This window comes from Schistocerca nitens, chromosome 3, assembly GCF_023898315.1.
Source record: "Schistocerca nitens isolate TAMUIC-IGC-003100 chromosome 3, iqSchNite1.1, whole genome shotgun sequence".
NCBI lineage: Eukaryota > Metazoa > Arthropoda > Insecta > Orthoptera > Acrididae > Schistocerca > Schistocerca nitens.
Window position 1 is genome coordinate 861560053 of NC_064616.1, and position 27857 is coordinate 861587909.

At 39.8% G+C, this 27857-nt stretch overlaps 1 protein-coding gene across 1 annotated transcript in view; it reads right to left on the bottom strand.

The window, feature by feature from the left end:
* Positions 1 to 27857, bottom strand: part of LOC126248894 (mitochondrial-processing peptidase subunit alpha) — a 137032-nt gene that overhangs the window by 67475 nt on the left and 41700 nt on the right. Inside the window, exons 6-7 of the mRNA XM_049950365.1 lie at positions 23894 to 23986; positions 6594 to 6878 (exon numbers count right to left, since the gene is read on the bottom strand). Coding sequence (XP_049806322.1) covers positions 6594 to 6878; positions 23894 to 23986 — 378 coding nt within the window. The remainder of the gene's footprint in view (positions 1 to 6593; positions 6879 to 23893; positions 23987 to 27857) is intronic.

Here is a 27857-nt window from a genome sequence, read left to right on the forward strand (position 1 = left end):
TTAGAGGAAGCCTTCTTGGTTACCCAGGCCTGCCAACCCAGTTTGGTACAGATTTATTGATGACATCTTCATGATCTGGACTCACAGTGAAGAAGAACTCCAGAATTTCCTCTCCAACCTCAACTCCTTTGGTTCCATCAGATTCACCTGGTCCTACTCCAAATCCCATGCCACCTTTCTTGACGTTGACCTCCATCTGTCCAATGGCCAGCTTCACACATCCATCCACATCAAACCCACCAACAAGCAACAGTACCTCCATTATGACAGCTGCCACCCATTCCACATCAAACTGTCCCTTCCCTACAGCCTAGGTCTTCGTGGCAAACGAATCTGCTCCAGTCCGGAATCCCTGAACCATTACACCAACAACCTGAAAACAGCTTTCGCATTCCGCAACTACCCTCCCGACCTGGTACAGAAGCAAATTACCAGAGCCACTTCCTCATCCCTTCAAACCCAGAACCTCCGACAGAAGAACCCCAAAAGTGCCCCACTTGTGACAGGATACTTTCCAGGACTGGATCAGACTCTGAATGTGGCTCTCCAGCAGGGATACGACTTCCTCAAATCCTGCCCTGAAATGAGATCCAACCTTCATGAAATCCTCCCCACTCCACCAAGAGTGTCTTTCCGCCGTCCACCTAACCTTCATAACCTCTTGGTTCATCCCTATGAAGTCCCCAAACCACCTTCCCTACCCTCTGGCTCCTACCCTTGTAACTGCCCCCAGTGTAAAACCCGTCCCATGCATGCTCCCACCACCACCACCACCTACTCCAGTCCTGTAACCCGGAAGGTGTACACGATCAAAGGCAGAGCCACGTGTGAAAGCACCCACGTGATTTACCAACTGACCTGCCTACACTGTGAAGATTTCTATGTGGGAATGACCAGCAACAAACTGTCCATTCGCATGAATGGACACAGGCAGACAGTGTTTGTTGGTAATGAGGATCACCCTGTGGCTAAACATGCCTTGGTGCACGGCCAGCACGTCTTGGCACAGTGTTACACCGTCCGGGTTATCTGGATACTTCCCACTAACACCAACCTGTCAGAACTCCGGAGATGGAAACTTGCCCTTCAGTATATCCTCTGTTCCCATTACCCACCAGGCCTCAACCTCCGCTAATTTCAAGTTGCCGCCGCTCATACCTCACCTGTCATTCAACAACATCTTTGCCTCTATACTTCCGCCTCGACTGACATCTCTGCCCAAACTCTTTGCCTTTAAAAATGTCTGTATATGTGCGGATGGATATGTGCATGTGTGCGCGAGTGTATACCTGTCCTTTTTTCCGCTCCCAGGATTGGAATGACTCCTTACCCTCTCCCTTAAAACCCACATCCTTTCGTCTTGCCCTCTCGTTCCCTCTTTCCTGACGAAGCAACCGTTGGTTGCGAAAGCTTGAATTTTGTGTGTGTGTTTGTGTTTGTTTGTGTGTCTATCAACATGCCAACACTTTTGTTTGGTAAGTTACATCATCATATATTTTTCCCATGTGGAATGTTTCCCTCTATTATATACAACTTTTGTATAAGGTTAGATTTAATGTAAAATTTAAAACACAAACAACATATCTTGCAATCCCCTAAAATAGTGATGTGGTGAACAATCTGCTGCCCTCTTGTCACAGTTCATTTAAAATATACCTTACAAAATCTACTACACAAGCACTACAGACTGTTGTGGCTTCTTATAGGAGGAGGAAGCCAGGTAACATGGGGCAGAGCCCCGTCTGGGGATACATAAAAATTACTGTATCTTGCCTCAATGGCCGGGGGGGGGGGGGGGGGGGGGGGAGGAATGCTTCTTGTTCCTCAACTACAGCCACTCTTCCTCCCACTGACGCATGACCCACTGCCTCAACAGTAAGGTCAATGCATGTAAGTGTGCAACACATTGTATTTTCTATGAAGACTGCTTTAGCTACTTCAATTATGAACTCATTTTCCTAAATTTTAATGTGTCCTGGAAAACAGCAGCCTGACACATCCTGCTCCGATCTTTGCAGAGTACACGCAATAGACAGCCTACGAGGCACTCAGAGGACAACTAGAAGAGGAATTTAGTGGGGCAACTATATCTTACTTATCACAGAGCTATCAAGGTCACATATAATACTGTACCAAATACAGTGCATTTACTTGGTAAACAAATCTTAAGGATATATACACAGAGAACCAAAGAACAGTTCTGTAACATGATCTGCAACAAGCACCACTAGGTCCTGCAGGGTGCCAGAGACTTTGAAGTTGACAATATTGTATACATGTGATTGCATCATACAGAACTGTAGCCAAATGACAAGTGGCAATTTACACACCTCAACACAGAGGCTTGCCTCTGCTTCCAGCCTAACTCCAAATGGTAAACAGCAACGACAATTTTTGGATACGAAAGTATAAGCTGTGTATCTGTAGTCAAGCTGGGACTGCACAAAAGTTTGTAGAATTGGTCAAGATATATTCCGTCTGCTCCCAAGACCAGTGAGAGAGGTCCTTTATAACATGTTCAATGTGTTTCTGACTGCCTTTAATTCTCGAGTGAGCACGCCTATGTATCAAGTGCACCACACACAAATAAAATTGTTTTGCACCATTTCATTGTTGTTTCACAATTGTGAGCCCATACCTATTCTTTCATTACTGCTTCAGCTGATGAACAGTGGTAGAATATGTTGTTATACATATAAATAAGCCGCAGTAACATAAAATAAACAGCAAGCTAGATCAGAAAAAAATTACAGTCTGTACAAGAAAATGACCCACTTTACAAGCTATCACCACAATCCCACAATGAGGCAGGTGTCTACGAGATAGTGAGTAATCACATAAGCAGCTGGTTGGGATCTGATGCAATTGCGCTGTTTAATGCTTTGAGCGGGTCATTACTGTGAGGTAAAACTGTCCGTGACAACAGAGTGATATACTGAAAGTTTATTCCAATATTGTTTGATTAAACTGTGCTTTAGCTCATTTATGTAAGTTTATTTTATCTTTGTTTAGTTAAACAATGATTAAACTATGATTTTGCTCTTACATGTTTACCTTAGTAACATTAAGGCAGCTATTCTTTACACATGTACAAAGTACACTGAATGCAACCGCTCGTGTTACAAAGATTGGCGCACCTGCTCGAGGGTTAAATCCATCAGGTACAGAACAGTTCTGTAACACAGTTTGCATCAAGTGTCACTAGGTCCAACATGGTGTGAATCCCAAAAGTTTATTCATGGTACAATCTTGAATATTAACTTCACTGCAAGACGAGCAATAGTATAGAATGCTATGAGACTGTGAAGTTGACAACTGACAAAGCTTCTCACTGAATATAAATTTCAGAACAGTGTTCCTCATTTTAAGTGATGGGAAGTTGTAAGTGATGGAAACGATTAAAACTGACACATACAAAAATTTCTCTGATGAAATTTAAAACCCGTGATAAATGCATGCTCCTCAAATTACTCGAGTCATAACTGATGAGCAGCCACTGTAAAACTGCATGAGAAGCAGAATATAGAAAATTATTGCATAAACAATGAAAGCTGGATGGAAGACTGAACTGTACACTTAATATGTCTGATTGCTTTAGGAAATAGTTACAATAAAACCAAACCACTGGGGAAGACCATTTTCTTGTTTGAATCTCTCTGACAATGTCTGGAAAGGGCAGCCACCAAGAAGATACGGAAGCACTCTTAGAAGTACTGTTTGCGAAATTTTCCATGGCTATTATATCTCAAAGTAGTGTTGTAGATCCTTTCGAGATCGCAGACTCTAACTATGATGTGTAAGAATGATAAATGTATTGCTGCCTCCAGTATAATGAGGATGTCATGGATTTGTGATTAGTCCTGGACCCACACATGAAGCATTTAAATAGTTCCTTGGATTCTAGGACACAGGACAGATGCCAGTCGATTGCACATTCTAGTAGACAGTGAGCCACACTAAAATAATTGTTGGTCAATGTAGAGACCTTCTTTGGTTTCAAAAAGAGTACCAAGATTATCACACTCCAAAATTTGTGGAAGTCTCCATATTTTATTAAAAACAGCAAGGAGAATTTCCTTCATCTGTATTTTTGTAATATACTTTACAGCTTTCAATTCAGGGTGTATACGACTCGTGACAACCAGGAGATCTGGAAAAAAGCCGGGAATTTTTTCATCCGGGAGAAAACCGGGAAAAACCCGGGAATTGTTTAGAATTCAGGGAATTTTTCATTGTTTTAGTTTTCAGTTAAATTTTTGTGATTTTGACTGATAAGAACCAATACTCTAACAAAGGATATTATTGTATCCCGCTACTGCAGGATAATAATGCAGCAACAAAACATGAATGGGAGGAAAAAAAAAAAACTTAAGTTGCAAAGGAAATGCGCCATATACAACAGCAAAACAGTGCTCATACAAGCATCTGTCAAAGGCTTTAGGAACACTATGCAATGCTTTATAACAACAAATTGCCTCCGATGAGCATGACGTGACAACTGTTTAAATTACATTCATTTGAGCAGTTCCGGACGGGCTCTTGCGCATGCGCAGTTGAGTTGCGTATGAGTAGTACCTTCTCCCACTTCTGGTTACAGAAGTGTGGCTGGGCGCCACTACTTAATATTGCCCCTGTTCGGAAATATCGTATATCTGGGGCTAATGCACAGAGCAGTCCGAGTTGTGGTGGGGAGGTGGGTCGTCTCCACGTGACCTGTGTTTACATTCAGTGATTTTGTTGTTTCCTTTTTGTTTATTGCTCTCACGTTAAATGATAACAAAACGGATTTTGTGGCCGGGAGCTATCAAATGAATTAAAATACGTTCGCATAATTACGGCACGCTAAAATATGTTAATAGTTTCAGATTTTATTTCCACCTTTCTGACAGTCAAGCATTAATCGTCTTACAGAACAATGAAGTTATTTTTGCCGGTTTGCTAAAGAGATTTGGCTTTTATTAATCCTTTCTACTGAGGCAATCAATTTATTTGAAACTAAGTGTTTAATTTCACACTATTGGCTAGTTTCAACTGTTTGCTGCATTTCAAGTGCACGTATGACATTATGCTATAATAAAGAACCAAACATGAGTACTGGTACTCCAAGAAAATTTACATACGGATGTGCATTTTAAGCCTAATTATGCATTTTAGTATGGTTCACAAAATCCTGACACTCTTGAAGTATCCTTTGATGTCTTGTTTCTTTTATGACATAATGTAAGATCTTGTAATGTTTTATACGTACAAAAATATGGGCTTCCTGCGTCATCGTAGCTGCGCAAGCGGGGTGACAGCAGTTATCTGGCACTTTCTTGCAACTGCTGAAACGCACCTATTTCTAACAGGTCGCGGGAAAATATTGCGAATGGTGGTTTGAAAAGCGTTACATTCAAAGCAGATTTCCTTTTATGCAAGATGAACTGCGTGTGAGAATGTACAATGAATTTCTTAAGTCACAAAGCGTTTGACTCTGATTTAAAAATCAACTCTTTGAGGATGACCATTTACAAGAATTTCGAGCCCAGAAGATCAGACATTTGCGTCATTATTAAAAATTTTACTGGCACAATTGTGAGATGTATCTTAAAGAGTAACACACGCAAAAAAGATCAACATTATATCTGGAAGCTTAGCTTCTCTTCCAACTTATTAATCTTCGAGACCAATATTATATGTGAATGCTATGTATATTAATTTAAGCCATTAACTTTTCTTATTTGTGTATTCACACTACTTAAGAGCGATCTTGCTATTGGCTGACTACATCATGTGTCCTATTGCTGTCATCAGCTGGTGAGATCACGTGAATGAGCTATGACGCTTACAAAATCGCATCGCAATCTCGATTTCAATGCTTCGGAAAATGACATGCATTGTTTGGTGGAATTCAAATTTAAACGTTCGTAATAGGAAAATATGCATCGTACATGTTGCTGCACATCAAAGGGTCCCGCGTCCGGCCATCCTGATTTAGGTTTTCCGTGATTTCCCTAAATCGCTCCAGGCAAATGGCGGGATGGTTCCTTTCAAAGGGCACGGCCGACTTCCTTCCCCGTCCTTCCCTAATCCGATGAGACCAATGACCTCGCTGTCTGATCTCCTTCCTCAAACAACCCAACCTCATATCAAAGGTCTTTCAAAACGTGATTTTCCCCCTGAGTTTCGTTTTGTAAAGTGCGGGGAAATTCCACATCGGTATATAAAACCATAAACATTCAAAGGATTGATGACTTTTACAGTGCCGAAGAAGATTGTACTGTCACTTAACATGGAAAAAGTGTATTTTCACCCGGGAGAAAGTGTATTTTTAACCGGGAAATCCGGTAATTTTTTTTTTCCTTGTCCACGTATACACCCTGCAATTATTAACTGGTGCAGTCTCCAGCACCTTAATGCCAAAATGTTTTGGGACAGATATATCATAAACAAGGAAGATCAAGCTAGTGGTGTTGTCCTCCCAGTGCTGGTGCAGTCAGTCAGTCAGTCAGTCTTTAAAGACAGCCAGTGACAACAACATCTAAAAATTACTTTTGTTGTAAGATAGCACACATTTACAAATATCAAGTAAACTAATAAATACATATACATACCCAAGCTATACCACCAACATATTCTGGGGTAAGTTCTTGTGCAGCGTATTTGCTCCCTTCCAATGTAAGATTCTTTTCTACTTCCCAGATTGGTGGCATATCCTGGAAGTATTTTTCAGCTGCTTTTACAGTAGTTTGGTGATCAACACCAACACCACACAATACCATTCTAGATGGTGTGTAGTAGTTTTTCATATATGTATAGATCAGTTCCTTCGTTATACTTTTTATGTTTTCCAGGGGCAATGTTGCTGGTAATCCATATGTCTTATCCTTGAAAGCAGCCTGATAGGAAAAAAGAAGTGTTAGTGTAAATTAAAAATGACAAGCTATGTATTTTTTCTTAAACACTATTTAATCCTTGATTACTAAAGTCTCTTAAAACTTGCAATTGCAGTAGGGCATAAAAAAGGACATTTTGTACTTAATTTGTTATATAAATGCCACTGGAGATCCGATAAGTGTTATGCATAACCTCTAAATTATATGACTTCCTTTGAATAAAACTGGACTAGTAGCAGTGTAACAGTCTCCCCTTTTTAGTGTTCTAGGATTAACCAGCATGACTGTTAAAGTTCCTGAAAAGGAAATGTTTGGATAATAAATTAAGATAAACAAGGTCTGCAAAAAAGTGATACTGATTTTTTACATAGTTCTTGTGGAATGGAAATAAACTGGATATATTGCCTCAAAGACAGTCTCCTTGGGAAGATACACAGAATCAACAATGGTGAACTCATTTTTTGCAGCAGTGTAGGTGCTTGGAAACCAGGACTGTCCTCAGCTGGTCAGCTAAAGTTTCTTTAATGCTCACCACTAACTCATAATCATGGTGAATTTATAGTCTTGAGAAACAAACAAAGGCAATGGAGGAATATTAGTTGTTGACAACCTCTCAGCGTCATTAGGGGTGGAGTACAAGCTCAAGTGTACATATGGGTGAGGAAGGAAATAAACTCTGTTCTTTCCGAGTGAACCACTCTCATACTAGCTGCAATCAACATAGAGAAATTGGGGTGGGAGGACACCTAAAACTTGATGATCAGATGGAAATATGACCATTGTTTCTCCTGAATGACAGCTGAATGGAAAATAGGGTTTTCCACCTGTTCTTGGGGAAGGAATTCTCTAATTATACCTACTGGCTGTCAAAAACCCAAAACAGAGAGCACTTTATTTTTCATTTGCTGATTACCCCCTTTTACAGTCTTGATGAGTTAGCTGTGTATTAATTATAGTTCTGGTATTTTGTTTTTGGTTAATATTTGGAAATCTAAATTGCATTGTTACTAATAAAGCGTCAAATCTAGGCTCTGTACAGATGCACCTAGAACTTTTTGGCGAGGTGTTTAGTTTAATACTTTTCCTAGGAAATGTGTAAAATGCCTGGCTATTTTGTAAAATGTGAAATGGACACAAGCAATGCATAAAATTACAATGAAATAACATCTTCAAACTAGAAATTTATGTATTTAATCAAAGTTAAATTAAAATATGAAAATTATTGTAAGTGTGTGTGTGTGTGTGTGTGTGTGTGTGTGTGTCTGAAAATTTGTTTATTCTAAAGTAGATATGTTTTAATCTTCTTTTTTTTTGACAATGCAATTGAAAACAGATTTTTAGCAGTTACTACAAATGTATAATACACAATAACTGATCTAAAATTTCAGTTTTTATGTAATTCAAAGCTGTGCTACTTTTATGATTTATTTAGAGCAGCAAACTGAACTGAAATGACATACTGAGTTGCAAATAATTTTTCTTTTTACACACAAACACCTGCGGTTCTGGCATTTATTTTTGCACACGCACTTCACAAATCCCTGTCCAGTCCTAGTAGATTGTCAAGTTGTAACTACCTGAAAGATACTTCTTTGTCCACAGGAACATCTTTGGGCTTTAGGAGAGATTTCTTGCATGCCGTGAACAACTGCTTTAGAATCCCATCTTTGGTACCTAATTTATAAAAACAATCATTTATCATGTCAACCATGACAGTCACAATGTTGTGAGCATCCACAAGACCTTTATCAATTTCTGGAACAGGTACTCTTACTGTACACCCTTTTTCAAATGATGTGAACATATATATATATATATATATATAATGGCATTTTTGCTATTCATGCAAAGGGAGCATGTAATATGCGTACCAAATCCTTCTTCCCCACTTGAGTTGAATTCCCACATATGATATGAATTCACACAGTACAGACTGAACAGACGGAACAAATGAATTCTTTTTATTTCAGATACTTGAGTCGATGTTGAAGGCATAGGTGCAATGAATTCAAGATGGACTAATGCCAAACATTCACTTACGTCTTCACATTTGCTGGCTTTTTCTAGTGAATGGACAATCTCTTCCAGTTTTCCTTCTCTTGTAATACCATTTAAAACCTGTTGCAGCAGAGCTAATTTGTTAAGTCCAACTTTTATTTTACAGCCAAACAGAGTCTCATATGGAAACCTCTTGAAACAAGAATGACGTGCTCAATTTTTCATTAATTTGATGAATCATAAACCCACACTTCTATTATTATTTCGTTCACTCTGCATCCATATTCTGCATGCACATCCTAGTCTGCTCCTTCACTGCTTCCTTAACTTTGGCTATAACCAGGTTTCCCAAGTGTAATTTTTAGTTGGGACCAGTTCACTTGTAAATATGAAATAACTTTGTTGGCAAACTCTGTCGCACTGTCTGATCAGAGGATTGACGGAGCTCCAAGATGAGTGAATATATCAATTAAGTGGTATGCTACTTCCTCAGCAGTCTGTTTCAAAGGCTTTGCATACAATAAAATTAGTTAGGTGATCTTGATATACTGGAAGATATACTGGAGGAGTTTGAAAATCAATTTTATTACTACGCTTTTTCCATAAGTCTTCTGTTTCTGCCAGCAGGGCTCACAGATTTCTACAAAAAGCTCTAAATCATGATGAGTTATATTAACACCTAGCAGACAACTCCTTTATTATCCTGTCTCGTCCTCCCATGGCCAATAGCAAAATGGATCTCATAAAGTATGTTGAACATCTCACCATCTGCTACATAACATTTTATTGCATCACATATTTCATATAGTGATTGTACTAATTTCCGTGTTACCAATAATTATGACATTGCTTCTTTTCCACAGGCTTAGACAAACTCACATCCCCTATTATTTTCTTACAGCAACTGTCTGTTAGGAAAAAAACTGTTTCTTGCAGAATTATTCCTCATTACTTGTAACACACTATAAAATCTTTGTTTTACTGCATCCACAAGATCATCAGTCACACCATTTTCACAATTATAATGCGCAGCCTCCATTTTAGCAGAAGTGACACAGTGGCACAAAATGAACTCCAATCAAACTTGACTGAAACTGTTACAATAATGAGGCCTGTGGATCTTTTAACTGTCAAAAAATTGAAATTGACTTACTTTCATACTTTACCTTCAATTTAACTGGCATTCTATTAAATGCCTGGGCACAGAATTAAATAATATGCATTTCATATCCTGCCTAATGGTTTTTGGTATTCTGTGTACTACTTACGCATTCCATAAAATGCTAGATTTCACAGTTTTCTGGCAGCAGTATCACCTACAAGCACAGATTTCCCTTCTGTTGTTCCGATTCTGAGAAAGGTGGTTTTGGAACTACTTTTGCAGCTATTTGAATCTTTTATTCATTTACTAAAATCTGACAGACAACGGTGAGACCTACAGTCAGTTGCTCCCACAATCATTTTTATTGTTATGTTTTGCATCAGAGTGCACAAGATCTGATTCATCTGACATATTGATCAGGTTTGTACTGCTGATGGTTTTCAACTGAAAAATTCATCTGTGGCCAGCTTCTGGCCTTCCAAATATGCCTTAACTCTCTTGAAAAACTGGCCCCTTCGCAAAACACACACTCTATACATCAGATTAAATTTTTTTAAATGTTCGACCTGCAATGTGACCCATTGTAGAACAAAATACAATAACGGACTGTTGGTCAAAATTGACTACAATCATTTTTAGAGTACACTAAAAACATTAGAAAAGTTCGAGCAGAATGTAAATTATTTAGGAGTAACGGAGACCACCCACCAAATTGCAGAACTGTTGAGTCATCGACGGGCACATACAAAAGAGAGCTAAAACTTGCCAGTTTCTGGCCGAAATCCTTTGATGAACTAGTGTGTGTGTGTGTGTGTGTGTGTGTGTGTACACGTACACACACACACACACACACACACACACACACACACACACACACACACCAAACCCCCCCCCCCCCCGATCCCCCCTCCCCTCCTCCCCACACACACACACCTGTGCCCTCACACAGTGCCGTCTAGACACAATTCCAGTTCTACGTGTGGTTCAAAAATGGTTCAAATGGCTCTGAGCACTATGCGACTTAACTTCTGAGGTCATCAGTCGCCTAGAAGTTAGAACTAATTAAACCTAACTAACCTAAGGACATCACACACATCCATGCCCGAGGCAGGATTCGAACCTGCGACCATACCGGTCGCTCGGCTCCAGACTGTAGCGCCTAGAACCGCACGGCCACTCCAGCCGGCTTCTACGTGTGGACTGGGATGGGGTTGTTAGGTGATGTGGGTAGAGGGAGAAAGAGGCAGAAAGCAGGAAGAGGGGTTGGGAATGGGTAGCTTGTGGCTTTGAGAGAGACAGCAAGTGTGCTGGGTAGGAATGTGGGAGGGAGGGGTGGCAGGTGGCCAGATTAGGCATGTGGGGCATAGTTGTCCGAGCCAATGGGGAGCAGTGCATGATGAATGTGACCTGGAGGTGCAGATTGGTAGGGGGTGACATGGCAGGTGGAGGGGAAACTTTTGGGTAGAGCATATGGGCACAGAGGGCTAGCAGAGATTGAGGCCAGGAGGATTACGGCAGTGAAGGCTGTGTTGCAAAGATCATTCCCATCTACATAGTTCAGAAAAGATGGTGGAGGAGGGTAGGCTCCTGATGACACAATTGTGAAGCAGTTGCCGAGCTCGAGCATGTTGTGCTTTGTTCTTGACCACAGTTTGGCGGTGGCCATTCTGGTGCCAGCTGGTTGGTTGTCCCCCGACATAAAAAGCTGTGTAGTCAATGCAGCACATTTGGTACATGACAGCGCTGCTTTCACAAGAGGGCCTGCCCCTGATGGGATATTATACGCCTGTGACAGGACTGGAGTATGAAGTGCTGGATGGCGGAATTGGGCAGGTCTTGCACCTGGGTCTTCCATAAGGACATGACCCCTGTAGCATGAGGATTAGATGGGTGTGGTATAGTAATGGACCACGAAGCTGTGTAGGTTGTGTGGGCAATTGAATACCACTTTAGGTGGTGTCAAAAGGATCTTGGGTAGGGTGCTGCTCCATTCCGGGCATGATAGTAGATAAACAAAGTCCAGGCAAAGGACATGGTCCAGGGTGATATTGGGTCATGTGGGAGTGCTCCTTTATAGCTGATTCTTGGGGACGGAGGGAGGATTATGAGTGCGTGAAGACATGGCATAAGAAATCTGTTCGCAGACTAGGTTTGGGGGTTAATGCCTGTCTGTGAAGCCCCTCATGAGACCTTCACAATACTCCATCCTTCAGCATACTTTGCAAGGAAATTCTTGTCATTGCAAATACTCTGTCCAGTATACTGGACAACAGAATTCTTGTCACTGCAGATATGCCATCCATGAGTGGCCGGGATGTATAGGAGAGATTTTTTAGATGGGAGGGTTAACAGCCTGCAAACCACAGGTATTATTTGTGGTTAGTGGGTTTAATATGAACGGAGGTGTGGACAGAGCCATCAGAGAGGTGGAGGTCAACATCCACGAACATGGCGCATTGATCTGAGGAGACCAGGTGAAGTGAATGAGAAAGACACTGAGGCTGTGGAGGAATGAGGGTAGGGTGTCCTGGCCCTGAGTCCAGATGATGAAGATATCACCAATGAACCTGAATCAGACAAGGAGTTTGAGATTTTGGTAGGCTAGGAGGGTTTCCTCTAGATGGCCCATACAAAGATTGTGCATACATAAACCTGGCCACCGGATGGCCACCACAGAGACTAACTCCGAGTCATTCACTGGGAGGGGGGCAATAAAACAACCAGTCAATAATTCTATGCCCGAATATATGAACAATCAGTGAACACTATAGGATATGGAAGTGTCTGGAGGATGTGTTTCTTATTCTTGAGCTGTTGCAGTTATAGCGTACCCCGTGAGGTAATAAGAAAACACTTAAAAACAGTATTTATAAAGAAGAGACTTTTAAAAATTGAATAATATGTATTTTTATCATGTCTCTGTGTAAGTTTCGAGGGCAAAGAAATATAACAAAATGATCTATAGAGCCGACAAGATACGCTCTTTTGTTAATTTTTTAGTCGTCTTCACTTCTTCTCTTGTCTTGATTGCGTGTAGACGGACATCTTTCGAGTGCTGGCAGATGTAAGCATATTTGTATGAGTTAAGCAGATAATATATTGATTTAATATTATTGTGCACTTTTAATTTGTAAGAGGTGATCCCGATTTCATATCCGCCTTCCTTGAATTAACCTGCATTCAAGTAATTTACAGTTCAACAATTGCAGCAGCCGATACAGCCAACGATGCCATTACGTGGCGATATTAACTTATGAAAAATTAGCGGAAGCGAAATACTCGCCCACTATTAACATAATATTAATTTTTCTCCACAGCCACACGAAGTTGCAGAAATACGTAGCTTTAAGATTCTTATTTTCAGTACCATAGCCGACAGCCAGAGCCAGGACTCCGACTACAATACAATGGTTAACGGAGGTAAGAAAAAAAAATACTCTCGCGCGTGTGTGGGCCGCAATTGTAATTAATAACTAAAGATCTTTTGCTTTAAAGTGAACTGACTAGCCGAGGAAATTAATATGAAAAGTTTATTCCAATGTTCAACTTGTATGCTCATGTTTTAAGATTCAGTGAGTCTAACATTCATTAACGTAACAAATAATTTAAGATTAATAGACACAAAGTCAGGAGTTTGAGTCCACTCCTTCCTCTATTTTTCAAATTGCATTTCACCTGACTGATAAAGATATCACTCTGGTGGAACATCAAAGATAATTCACTTTATTTTCTGAAAAATCAGTAATAGCAAAAATTATCAGAAACTATTCCCCTAAATAGGCAGTTGGACCACCTCGACCTAGCCATATTTCACCATATTTTCTGTTGAGATGTCTCTGAACAGCACATAAGAAGTGAGGTGGTGCACCCATCATGCTGAAACAACATTTCTTGACGGACATTCAGTGAGTCCAAACAAAAGGCATATACTCGAGCAAAGGGCAGTGTGAACATAGTATTTTGTACCTGGTGACTCAAAAAGAGTGTTGGATACTATGAACTCCTCCACAGGGGTATGTCCATTGCAGATTGCATTTGTTGCCAACAACTGAGACAATTTCCTTTTGCAGTGTATTAAAAACGACCGACAAAAATGCATCATGCATTGCTGCTACATGACAATGCACTTTTCTGATTTCACAAACAAATCTATCCAGGGGTTTGTGTTTCTTTTGATCTTATGCCCTCAAATGTTTACCTTCCCCACTCATTCAACAAGCATCAAGAAAATTCCTTCCTGGAATAAAGGTACTTCAAACTGCATTTGAATGCATCTTTCACTCAGTGTCAGTATGCTTTAACAGGAGGGGAATAGGTAAACTACCTGAGCAATGGCAGACTATTTTAGATAATGTGAGAGAATATATTCCTGATAGTCAATTTCAATCTGATTTTTATTGTTGTGTTCAATAAAGTAATGGAAAATGCTATTCAAGCATGCACTGTTATGATACAAATGAAATACAGCTTACTACAGTAACATTATGATGAAGGTGTGCTTCAATAAAATATAAAGTACCTGTATCATGAGCACATTTATCTCGGTACAAATTGGTAAGGTATTATTCACTTTGAACTCCAACAGTCTGTGTTTGCTTGCTGACCTGTGTCACGCCCAAGTAGTATGGAAATGTGGCAGTTCATGAATAAAATGGTGTAACACAAAAACCAAAAATGGTTTTGGTAGAAGTGGAAAGATGCATTAATCACTGTGCAGTACCATAGATTTTTTGCTCTTAACACTGTGGTTAACTGGAAGTACTGAGACGACCTTTGATGGAGAAGTTTTCTTACATTTCCTTATTGGTTTTTTATGAGATTGCTTGTAAGCCTGTCACAAAATGGCTAAAAATCTGGCCTTCAGTGATACTGGTACTGTGAGCCAAAACAGTCTTCACTTTAAAGGCAACCACATTACCTCAGAGTTAATGATGAGCTACAGTATTCATCTCTCCCTTATTTGGTGGTATCATGACTGATAAATCAATGTAAATGACTAGATTAGTAGCAAGTTCCACATGGAATGACTTTTTCTGGACTCAAAACCATAAACTGATAGTCTTATGTTGCACCTTAAGCAAAAATCACTCATATTACTCAGTACAAATGACATGAAGACATTAAGTGAATTTAGCAACCTAATCCTGTGCCATCCAGGAAGTAACTTGCCAGTCACAGAGCCGACAAACATATCCTGCATTGTTACCAAAATTCAGTCATACTACCAGCAGGTTGAATATCAGCCGAACTGTTCCATGAGCGGGCTGGGAGGTGACTACAGATTGTGTCTCAAAGACATGGCTGCCGAGCGCTAGAATATCCAGAGGATATGTGAATCAGTTTTATTCGCATTTCTGTAACCAGATTTGGGGAATAATACTCAGATGCACCAAGTGCAAACTAAACATCTTAAATCAATAACTGTCATGGCTATTTGCATTTTGCTATCTTACATGTACTGAAAACTCATCAGATCATTCACCAGAAGTGAATCAAATTTTTGGAGCATGTCCAGTGGTTGTACTGCAAACATTATGAGTACGCAACTCAGCTTCTTCATAATTATAGACACAGAATACATTTTTCTTCAGATCTCTGTCATTGGTACTACCCACAAAAGAGACACAAACAAATGAACACCCATAGGGAGACTATGTAAGCTACAAATATCAAAGTTCCAAATCACGAAAGGCTACTGTGCAGGAAACCATATGCACTGACCAACAATGTGGCTTCAAAAAGCTGTTGAAAATTAAACCATGTAATTTATGGCATGCAAATTTCATTCCAGCTTCTGCTAATATGAAACAAGAAGTAGTTGTTATTAGAATGTGCAACAAGGTACAACAAATACTGACAGTAATGTTTAGAGTAAATCATCTTCAAGCAAAAATAACATTCAGTCTATAAATACTGAAAGAATGACAGGTATCCTATATTCATTATGATTACAATATACCCGTCGCTGGTGCTGTGTCAATAAACGTGAAAAGCTTTTATGCTGAAGAGCTTTACAACATGCAGTACACTGAAACAACAGATTCAGCAAGCTGGGCATTGTGCTGTGATTCAATGCAGTACCTGGGTACAGAGTTATTAATTTAGCCCATGATGTTTTCATATGAATGATACCCATAGGGCTATCACAACATCCACATGAGAATTACTGAGCTGTGGTGCAACCGCATAGGTGGGCAGATGGTTCTATAATTTGCAGAAACTATCCACACTCCGCTGATTCATAACGCCAAGCTGCTGCTGCTGCTGCTGCTGCTGCTGCTGCTGCTGTTGCTGCTGCTTCTGCTACTACTACATCAGATTAAAACCAACACTTAATTTCTGCATGTGAAAGCGTGCACCCTCACAAATAGAGATGTAAATTTATTGATGAACGTTGGAACAAAAATGTATTAAATAAAAAACCAAATGACTGATGGGTACTTAATGAAAAGGAAAGCAACATTTGATACAATACTGCATAAATAAATACTGCTAAGAGGTCTAACAAATGAAACAAAACAAACGGCATTAAATATTACTGTAATGCAACGGCAAGTTACAAAATCTAATTTTACTCACCCAATGTTATTCCATGCTATGTTAATTACATTCTTGGAGACTGTATTAATTCTGTAATATATTTAGTATAGACAGTGTACTCTTAAGGTTGTGACTCACAACAAGTGCAGCAATAAACAATGCTCAATGGTGCTGCATCATGTTTACATTGGCTGACCAGTGGACGCTGCAGCTGTTGCTAAGTTATAAACGGAAAGACATCATCTTGGCTCTTAATGCAGTATGAGAACATCATTATTTGCATATTCTTCGAGTAGCCAAACAGGGATACTATTCACAGATCCGATGGAGCAAGTGGAATCAGTATCACATAATTAGCCATAAAAATATTAACCACTGATACACTGTCTGCTCCATTTTGATCTCGAGAAAAAAACAACCCTCTCAGAAAGTAATATGAGGTGATACCAAAATGCATGCAACATACAAGAGAGAACTAACGAGCTTTTCTGCAACTGATAGCAGGTCTCGAGTACAATCTTGCCACATCTCAATTTTTTCAGGTGTCATTTGAGCACCTAGATTTAGTGGTTTCTCGAACAGGAGTCAAGCCTTTGCATCATCAAGTTGACGCAACTACCGCCGCGGCCAACCTCCGATAAGGAACTGCAGGCGTTTCTAGGTAAAGTTGAGTACAACCATAAGTTTTTACCAGGTGCATCCACTGTTGCTCAGCCCCCCGTGCATGCACTTTGCATAAAAATGTGCCTTTCTTCTGGTCAACAGCTTGTGACTGAGTGTTCACTTGGCTTAAATCGAGGCTTCAATCTGCCCTGTATCTGGCCACTTTTCAGATGGGTCAGCATCCGTTGTTGTCTACAGATTCCTCTTGACATAGTCTTGGCACAGTGTTGGCACACAAATACGGAGATGGACCTGAATGACCCATTGCTTCCTTCTAAGATATTAACTTCCGTTCAGCAGTGGTATTCTCAGATTGAAAAGGAGGCTTTAGAGATTGCGTTCGACCTCAAGAAATTCCTTACGCCATAATATACTACAGCTTTTGTATGTCAGTCATTGTGGGACTTCTCACACCAAACCTTTGGCCCATCGGCATGTGTATTGGCCAGGCATAGATGGAGACATCACACAGCTTATTGCCACTTGCACTCATTGTGTTCAGCAACAGGTGGCCCCGTGCACATCTTTTTTCCCCTGGCTGATGCTGCAGCACCTGTGGGAGCATCTACATGTTGACTGTGCTGGGCCCTTCCTAAGTCAGTATTGGCTCATTGTAGTGGACACTTTTTCCAAGTTTCCTTACGTGGCGCATTGTCCATCCATGTCTGCGGCAGCCACTATTGGCTGTGGTAACCAATAACCGTCCCTAGTTTGTTTCTTGAGATTGTGCATCTTTATGTCATGCTAAGGGCATTCGGCATCTATCAGCACCCCCGTTTCATCCTCAATTTAATGGCACGTCCGAACGCGTAGTTTGGACATTTACAACTCAGATGCGGAAGTATGTCTCCTGGAAGTCCACTGTAGCTGCTTTAGACCGTTTTTTGAGTTAGTACCGTTTCACTCTGGTGGGGACAAAAACTCAGACCAAGCAAGGTGGCGCAATGGTTAGCACACTGGACTCACATTTGGAAGGACAGCAGTTGAAACTTACATCCGACCACCCTGATTTAGGTTTTCCGTGATTTCTCTAAATCACTTCATGCAAATGTTGGGATGGTTCCTTTGAAGGGCACGGCTGACTTCTTTCTCCATCCTCCCCTAATTTGGTGGGACCCATGACCTTGCTGTTTGGTCCCCTCCCTCAAATCAATCAACCAACAAAAGCCCGGCTGAGCTGCTACGTGGACGCCAACCACGGATCCTCCTCCTCCTGCTGCATCTGACACTGCATCCGCCTGCGTCGCCGGCTTCATGACGGTTCCAGCTGGGTGTGTCTGTCTGGGTTCGTGGTTTTGGCCGCCAGTCGAACTGGGTTCCTCTCATCAAGTGTCACTGGGGCCAGCATCTGTGGATCATCCACACTTCTAATGGGCAGCCCGTCACTTCAACCAGCTGTGGCCATGCATGGCAAGGTCTGTTCCAGAGGGCCCATGGCCTCCCCTGACCCCGCCATTGCAGATACCTGTTCCTGTGTCACAGAAAGTTCGGTTCACACCATAGTTGGGGTCACTGCTTGACAAATTGCTGTCTGGGGTTCCTGCCTTTGCCCCCACCCCTCAACTTCCGTCGCCTGTGTGGCTCCCTCTGCACTTGACACTGCAGCCACAGCCACTGCCTCCGTTGCTGGGTTCTGTGCAGCTGTCATCTCCAACACACCCGCTGATGCCTCTGACACCAACCACTGGCCTCGATGAGGAGTTCGCTATGGATATGCCACCACTGGTCCTGCCTTAAAGCCTCTCACGAGGTATGGAAAACAAGCCAAACCACCCATACTCGCAGGTGACTGCCCACTACATGCTACAGCAGCCACCATCATCAGTCGACGAAATGGATGCCAGCACCATCATCATTGGTGTTTTGTCGACTCGTAATCTCAGTGTTCTTATGCCTAGTGTTTTTATGTATGCATGTGGTTTTTTTTCACCCCCACAGAAGGGAGGAGTGATGTACCTTCACTCATGACGCATGTGATTTCAGTGATCCATACAGCTCACCAGCCCGCTTATACAGGCCACCTGGGACGGCCCATGGCATGCTCCAGTGAGCCACCAAAGAAACACTATTATTTAAGTTATCGCAAATGAGTGCATGGCATATTCTCTAACCTGTACTACTGTTGTATAGTCAGTGTGTTCAGTAATACGTACAACCTGTACTTCATTATATCTTACATGTTGCTCTACAAAGTACTATGTTCCATAATTTGTGTTTATTCTTGCTATAGCATAAATTCTCATTCATATAGCACTTCTCCCTTTTCTTGGCAAACCACAGCAGTTATTACATTGTATCAATGAGAGCAGAAGACAGTAATGACTATAAGATCAGAATGGTGTTACACAGTCCAACCACTTTTAATGATGTTAGTGGTGGCACATTTAATCTACTGCTTACAACCTATGTACAGATAGTGTGGTGATGTCATTGCTTCTTACGTGCAACAACTCTGATTACCCTTCACCTATTTCATCCTGCTCAGCAAGCTAGCATACAGTTTGCACTGACAAGAAAACAAGAACACTTGCCTTGCCTCACTGCCTCATGTTCCACTCAAGAACAAGAGGAGGATGGACCAGAAGCTCCTAACATTTGAAGGGAAACACCCATCAATCTGTTCAATCTAATATATGAAGCACCTATCTCATTAGCACCAACCAGACACAAACGCTGTTGAAGATGTTCAGTTACTTCTTGGGTGAAGGGGCAAAATATGACAACAGGGTAAAGTTGTAAATAATTTTTTGTCTAATATGAACAGTGTTGTGAATTGAATACAAGCTATGGAATGGGCCATGGCATAATCCTTTCCAAATGAGGTCATTGTTTTCCTTGTTTTACAGTTAATGGCTGTAATGTAATGTTGAATGCCAGTTATCTTCACCCTTGACATTATTGATTTTACCTCTATTTAATGATTTTTTGGTACTGCTAATGCAGCATGTAACTGTGTGCGCTGATGATGTGAATAATTAAATGCAAGCTTCTGTCAGAGTGAAAAGATGAAGTTTTGTCATAGCCCTAAGCTGTGTACCACTCCTAGCAAACTGACAACATATTATTGCTATCATTCAATTTCCTGGCAAGTATACATCCGGCTGTAAAAGGTGCTCTACAGCTTCTACAGAATGACATATGAAAAATTTACGACTACATACCACCTTTGTAATGATGTCAACTCTTGTGTGTTACTTTGTGAGAAATTCCATCACTCCTTTACATTGGAATACTGGTAGAAAATAAATTTAAATTTGCCCTGTGTAGCTGCAATACATATTTTACCATAGTTTCATCAAATGCATACTTACAGATTGTATCTGGAATTTTTCACATAGTAAGTAATTACTGTAAATACTATTAGTCAATGCAGCTTGCTTCACACTTTATCTTGCCTGTTTTAGTTCCATTTATGCACTTGTAATGATTATTTTTGCACCTTGTTTCATAAATAATGTTTTTACATACAATATCACCATTAAACATTGCTCACACTGCAGTTAAATCAAACACCAATGTTTGCAAAATACACCCCAAAATAAATCTGAAAATGACATCTCTTGTATTTGGCATCAATTTGACTACTCTGACTTAAAGAACATAATTCTCAATTAATGAGTTATCAATGATTCAAAAATGATGACAGAGTTCAATCTTGCAGATAACTGCTTAAGAAATTAGTATTAACATCTTCTATGCAACTGAAACTACAGTTAATAGGCAGGGTCTGTAAGTCACAGTTAGTTAAGTAATTAGGTGCTTCCACTTTTCCGAAATAATCTGACTATTGGTTATTTGAATAAATAGGTATTACATTCTGATCCTCATGTATCTGACACAGATTAACACCATTGCATAGCAATGGCTAAGGAAAGACTGCCATCAAAGTCCCATTACATACATAGCAAGAAAGATGTTAGCACAGTACTTGTATTGCCTCAAAAACAATTATATATAAACAGCCTTGTGGAAAATGTTTGGCAACACAGTGATAGTCAATGGACTTCCAGTACAGGAGCTGAATTATCCTACTAAATTCACTACAATTTCGATTAAATATTCTGAACAATCTGTGCCTAATAAGTGACAGTGAGTTGGAAGATTTGAGTTTTTGACTGAAAAAAGATTATTTTATGAGTAAATTACAATGTCTCTCATCATTTGTGTTGCGAGAAACACGCTTCTTTCAGCCTTTGCCTCTATTACAGGTATGAGAAAATGAACACTTTCTCAATACCTCACTAGCTGTGTGCTGCTGTAGTCAAATCCCAGCGAAAAATAATATGAAGTCAAATTTTTTAGCCCTCTTCTACTGTAATTGAAATCAACCACAATGAAATTAAGTAACAGAATCCTAAGAAGCCCTTGAGTTTGTACTGCAATTCTGTGTAGGTCATGAAAGTAGCTTTTCATAATCATCAGATAATTTTTTGTTGCTTGTTTTAACAATTTTTTGAATGATGGAACTGGCAGGACAGGAAGCAGTGGATGTTCGCCATATGGAATATTCATATTTACCTTCAGTATTCATCTTTACAGCAGTGGCAGAATAACCGGTCAGAAAAGCTGACAACAAAAAGCCAGTTAATGCAGGTGTAAATCAGTGCTCAGTGTCATAATTTATGAGAGACCTACAGCATGTGTGGGGGTGGGCATGAACAATGGTATGGTAGACTGCAAAACTTGTTCACCACCTCCTACGCAGTGGCAGTCTGACATGAATCAACAGCATATTGACAGTCTCCACAAATTCTAGAACCATCTGCCCATCTGTGTCACAACATTACAACTCAATACTGTGCAGTCTTAAGGCATCAACTGGAAACCAACCAGCTCAGCACCATGAAACAGCATTAAGAAGGCGCTGACATGCATGCCACTGGAAAAGCGGGCAGAGCCACACCTCCAGGAGGACAAGAGTTCAGTGCCCATTGTCAATGCTGATTTAACCAGCCACTCATCACTAGTCAGCTCAGTGTGGTCACAGACTTCGAGAGCATCAGTACTGAGTAATAGGAAGCCAATACTTAGCCTGCACTATGCGAGTAGTAATAGCAGCTAAAGAACTTCCAAGTGGGAGGCATAGGAGCCACTTTATAAAGAGAAGTTATGATTATTTTCTTTCTAGAAATAAAGTATTGTAATAATTTGAAAGTTTAATGAATAGGTCATTTTTGGATTCGTGCTGCTGGCCATTGCAACTTCTCTCCTTCCTTGTCTGTACCAGTGCTGACTCCCACAGTAGCTGATAACAGATACTTATCATATGAATACTTTTTAGCATAGATGTGTTGCCCACTCATGTTTACAGTATAAGCACTGGATGTGGTCCACAACTGTGAATCACATCTGGTGAAGATTGTCTTTCTACTTCCAGTTACCTGTAGTGTACAGGCGAAAAACACTGCACAATGGTTAATGCTGCTTTCCATTTCTACCAAAATAATTTTTGGTTTTAGTGAACAAGAAAATTTTATTTATGAAATGGCACATTTCCACACAACATGGGTATGACACAGTACAGCAAGTAAACACAGACCAGTTAAGTTCAAAGTGAGTAATACCACTTGTGTTACAGATTTTCTTCTTTTGCTGGTGCCTTGTCCTGCAGTTTCGCAGGGTCAGCATGTCTAGGAATGGATTTGGCAAGGTTAGTTTTAAGGGGTGGTCGGATGCCCTTCCTGCTGCCACCCTGTACCCCCCAGGACAGAATGAGTGTACTGCAGCTGTCTGCGTGTAATCCATGGAATAGTGCGAACGTGTTCAGATGACTGTGAGTCGTGTAACTGAGGTGGAACGTGGGGACCAGCTTGGTATTCACCTAGCGGGATGTGGAAAATCGCCTAAAAACCACATCCAGGCTGGCCAGCACATCGGCTGATGTCAGTAATCCACCAGGTGGATTTGATTCGGGGCCAGTGCACCTACACAAGTCCAGGATGCAGTGCATTAGTGCTCTCAGCTAACCTGGTGGGTGCTTGGGTTACAGATACGTTATGTTTTATTAAAGCACACTTTTGTCGTGAGGTTTTCATGGTAAGTTGTATTTCATTTGTATTAGTACAGTGCATATTTTAATAGCACTTTCCGTTAGTTCATTGAACGCAACAGTAAACATAAAAGAGAAATTAATCATCAAGAATACATTCTTTCACATTATCTGAAGCAGTTTGTGAAGGCTCAGGGGGTTTACCGATTCTGCGCCTGTAGAAACATACTGATGAGTTAAAAGTGTTGTCAAACCAAGTTTGAAGTGCATGTCTGGGAAGGAATTTTGTTGACTGTTGTTCAAAAAGGAGCACGAAAGGTACGCATTTGAGAGCATAAGATCAACAGAATAAGTGCGTGAGTGATAACTCCAAACAAACTCCTGGATAGTTTTGTTTGTGAAAACAACAGTGTGTGTTGTCATTAGTAGCATTTTTGTCAGGCTTTTTCTTATGCTGTGACTGAAAGGTATCTCAGTTGTTGGCAGCAAATACCGGCTGCAATGAATACATCCCTAGGGATGAGTTCGTAGTGCATTTATGTGCGTCAGTCATTTGCATCATACAAGCTACTACTGATCCAAAACAGTAGTGGTACACACAATACAAATATAGACAACATATTCTTGTTTCCCTAGTAAAACCATCAGGAAATACCATGAAATGTAGTCTTACTTTAAAGTAGAAATGAATAAAAAATTAATATATTTTTCTTAAATTATACTTACAGCATGTATCAATTCAGTCATGTTTTGGTCCTGCTCAGGTTTTGACATTAACGTATCTACATCAAACCTCACTGCACTGATAGCATTTCTCAACTGTAAAGAAACATCACAAGAGCCATGTATTTTGAAATACTGCAGCACTATTGGTACAAAAAATAAGAAAATTAAAGGTGTTAAAACTCCACTTACAGTTATCAATTACAAACAAACAAGTTATTTCAGCTACCCAAGCACGACTCACGCCTCATCCCCACAGCTTTACTTCTGCCAGTACCTTGCCCGCGAAAGGCAAAGGTTCCGAGTTCGAGTCTCGGTCCAGCACACAGTTTTAATCTGCCAGGAAGTTTCATATCAGCACACACTCCGCTGCAGAGTGAGAATCTCATTCTGGAAACATCCCCCAGGCTGTGGCTAAGCCATGTCTCCACAATACCCTAATATCCTATCTTTAAGGAGTGCTAGTTCTGCAAGGTTCACAGGAGAGTTTCTGTAAAGTTTGGAAGGTAGGAGATGAGGTACTGGCGGAAGTAAAGCTGTGAGGACGGAGTGTGTGTCATGCTTGGTTAGCTCAGATGGCAGAGCACTTGCCCGCAAAAGGCAAAGGTCCCAAGTTCGAGTCTCAGTCCAGTACACAGTTTTAATTTGCCAGGAAGTTTCAGATGTTTCCCTGTTCTGAAAGATGTTTTCAAATGGTGTCCACATCAAGTAGCTGGAAACATGTTTCAGGCTTAGTGCATATGCGGCTTGAAAAGTCTGCTGGACCCAATTAAACTGCCACTGGCTACAAAAGGGAAATTCACGCCACCACATGTTAGATTCCACTGAACTTCACAGTTTTCAGTTTAATTCATAATGTTCATCAATTTTTGGTTTTTTCTGGGTGGACACAAAGGAAAGATGTCTCAAAAACACATGTTTTGATGTGTAATCTGTGGTCATAGCATGTCGGAAAATAGCTCAATTACCTCGTACCCCAATAACAATTTCAATTTTTTGGCGAGTTTTTACTTGCTATTCCACATCTGTGATTTTTTAACAAGTGATGAAATTCATTACCACAAATTATTGTATAAACATTGTATTGTACAAACTTTCCTTCACTTACAGAGATTTTATACAACTGGTGATGATTATGATTTTTAATCATATCTGTCAATTACATACATTTTTGCTCGTATTTTGGGGGTTTTAACTTTTTTCTCGATTCTCCTTTTTCCTCAATTTTATGGTTTTTGAGTCTAGACCCCACGAAAATGTAAAATAAGTGTTTCACTGTATACGTGGCTGCAACAGCACCGATATCATACATTTAAAAAAATGTGTGACCTCAGCACTGTACATAGTCACACATATTTGGTATGTGACCATTGGCTATTAAATTTCTGAAGATGCTCGCATTTGACGAGTGAAATGTGTAAAACAAAGGAAAGTTGTATGCGACTTGCGGCTGCTGAACAGTTTTATTTTATTCCATCATCCCAAGTATATGTTTTTGAATAATTTCATTGATAGATGCAATGTGGAGACGCCATCTATGCAGGCTGACAGCAAAGTTAGATAAACTTTGCATTTAATTATACATTTTGGAATTTAAGATGTCAAACAGTTGCAATTATTGTGAAAGCTGTATTTTAAATTTTAAATTTTAAACAGCCATGACAATACTTCAATGAGAATGACATTTCCATAATTTATGGCCTGCTTAACTATCAACAAGAATTCCTTTTTCTTACTCTTCTTGGTAAAAATACTCAAGTCACACGTTTAAGGGATTCCTCCTTTACCATGTATCTACATTATGTAAACCCTCATATTCTTTAAAATAGATGAAATGTGTAATGACAGTAGACTGAAAAAAAAGTGATACTCATGATCACTTAACAAAACAAAAAATTACATATGACCCTTATCAACAGATCCCTGTACCAAAACAGTACTTTCTACATGGGAGTCAAACTTAATAACACATTTCATAAAAACATAAATGTAACTATGAAGGCCAAAATCTTTGGAAAATAATTACTGTCCTACTTACAGCATCACTGCTTTTACTCAACTGAAGAATATTTGAAGTTATAAAGCATACTATATAAATACTTAATGTATGAAGTGTATTATTTGTAATTTTTAATAAGTATCCATAAAAATCACTGTCACCTGCAATCTTATAAATTCACTTGTCCAAGCTGCTCTTGTCAACAACAGGATCAATACAATGCAATACAATGACTCTAGTTCCAGTTAGCATGTACACTTGTTAGTGCTCACGATATTGTCTACAAAAACACTTTAATAAGTAGAAAAGAATAGATCCAAACGAGGAATGAGATTTATTTCATAAATGAATTTAAAACATCCACAATAGTTTCTTGTCCTTATAAATAACCACAGTCCAGAAACTAGAGAGATACTACATATTCCATGGTCAGCAGAATTTTCAAAATTGGCACATTTAGCTTAAACAACTGCCTTCCCATACAGATCACAAGCCATAATCTGTATTAGGGACAGGAAAAAGTTGTTTTATGTTATGGACAATTTCAGTGTTATTTTTTGCCTGTTTTGCTATTCATTTCCAATGGCTTATTTTTCAAGTAGTGTATGTTCTTATTTTTCTCTTATTTCGTTGTTTTTCAGTGTTATGTTAAGAATGAAAATATACCTATAAGTTTAATTTACTGTCATCAGCACATTTATGTACGTTATTAAAAAAGAAATTATTTAAATTGATTCCATTAACTCTAATTAATTAAAGAAAAAATACTTTCCACCTATACATTGTTCAAAGTTTTTCAAAAGAAAGCATTGTCATAACTTCAAAGTTCTCTTCAGAAACTTTATACCACCAATCCTTCAGTACTTTGCTATGCTGAGAAAGGAGGCATTTGGAGCCTAAATTTGAATACGGAAGACAAACTGCTTTCAGCACACCACCAGACATTTCACCATGTTCACATATTCTGCTGGCATGGAAAGCTGTTTTTCCACTAAATTATGAAGGGGTCTGTATCCCTTATTATGAAGGGGTCTGTATGCCTTCATAATATCTTACACAGTTGAAACTTGCCATTCTAGGCACACAACAGACTTTTTGCCACGTCAGCATTAATAAGAGATCATTGTCATCCCAGTTGAAACAAGTGCTGTTAACACTGACATAATTCATGGAGCTATGGACACAAGAGTTGCTAGCCTAATTTGAAGGTGCAACACAGTGCATTTCAGTGTTTCCTTCACTAGTGCCTGAAGTATTAGACCCTTCATATTTCTACTAAGTTTAGTGGTTCATTCACAAAAAAATCATTTTCCCACAGTAACGAAGCAATCTTCACTTTTAACTTGGAATACCGGTAATGTTTTATCTGGCGATGCTAGATTTCCCAATGTTTTTGCCCAAGAAATCATATCAAAAATGACTCACTCTGAAGAGATGTTTAATATGGTGCACCAATGAAACTGCAAAGTTTCTAGTACAAAAGTATAAACACAAAAATCACCAAATACAGCACTTTAGCTTCACAAATCAACATCGAACCCATCTGTGTTTCTTCCATCAGCCATTCACAGGACACTCAATGTTCTGCAAATGTGTTTCTTCCAATAAAACAAAACACTGTGAAGATTTAGTTCAATATCATTTTTACTATTTTGTGAATGAAGCTTGTGATGACATAGTGATCTATTCGTAGGCCACAGCCAATGTTAAGTTGAAAGATGTCGGATGCTGTGCTAATACACAAACTGTGCAAAACTGAGGTGCTGTATTTGGTGTTCTTCTTATTTGTACTTGCGCATTATGAAAATATCTAGTTTAACCAATGCACTGCATTAAAGATATCACAAGAATGCATCATTTTTTGTATGATCGGTTGTGCAAAAGTGTCGGGAAAGTCATGTCAGTGGCTAAAACTGTTACTGGAATGTCGTTCATTTGATGTCATATCTAAAGCCACAATTCTTAACA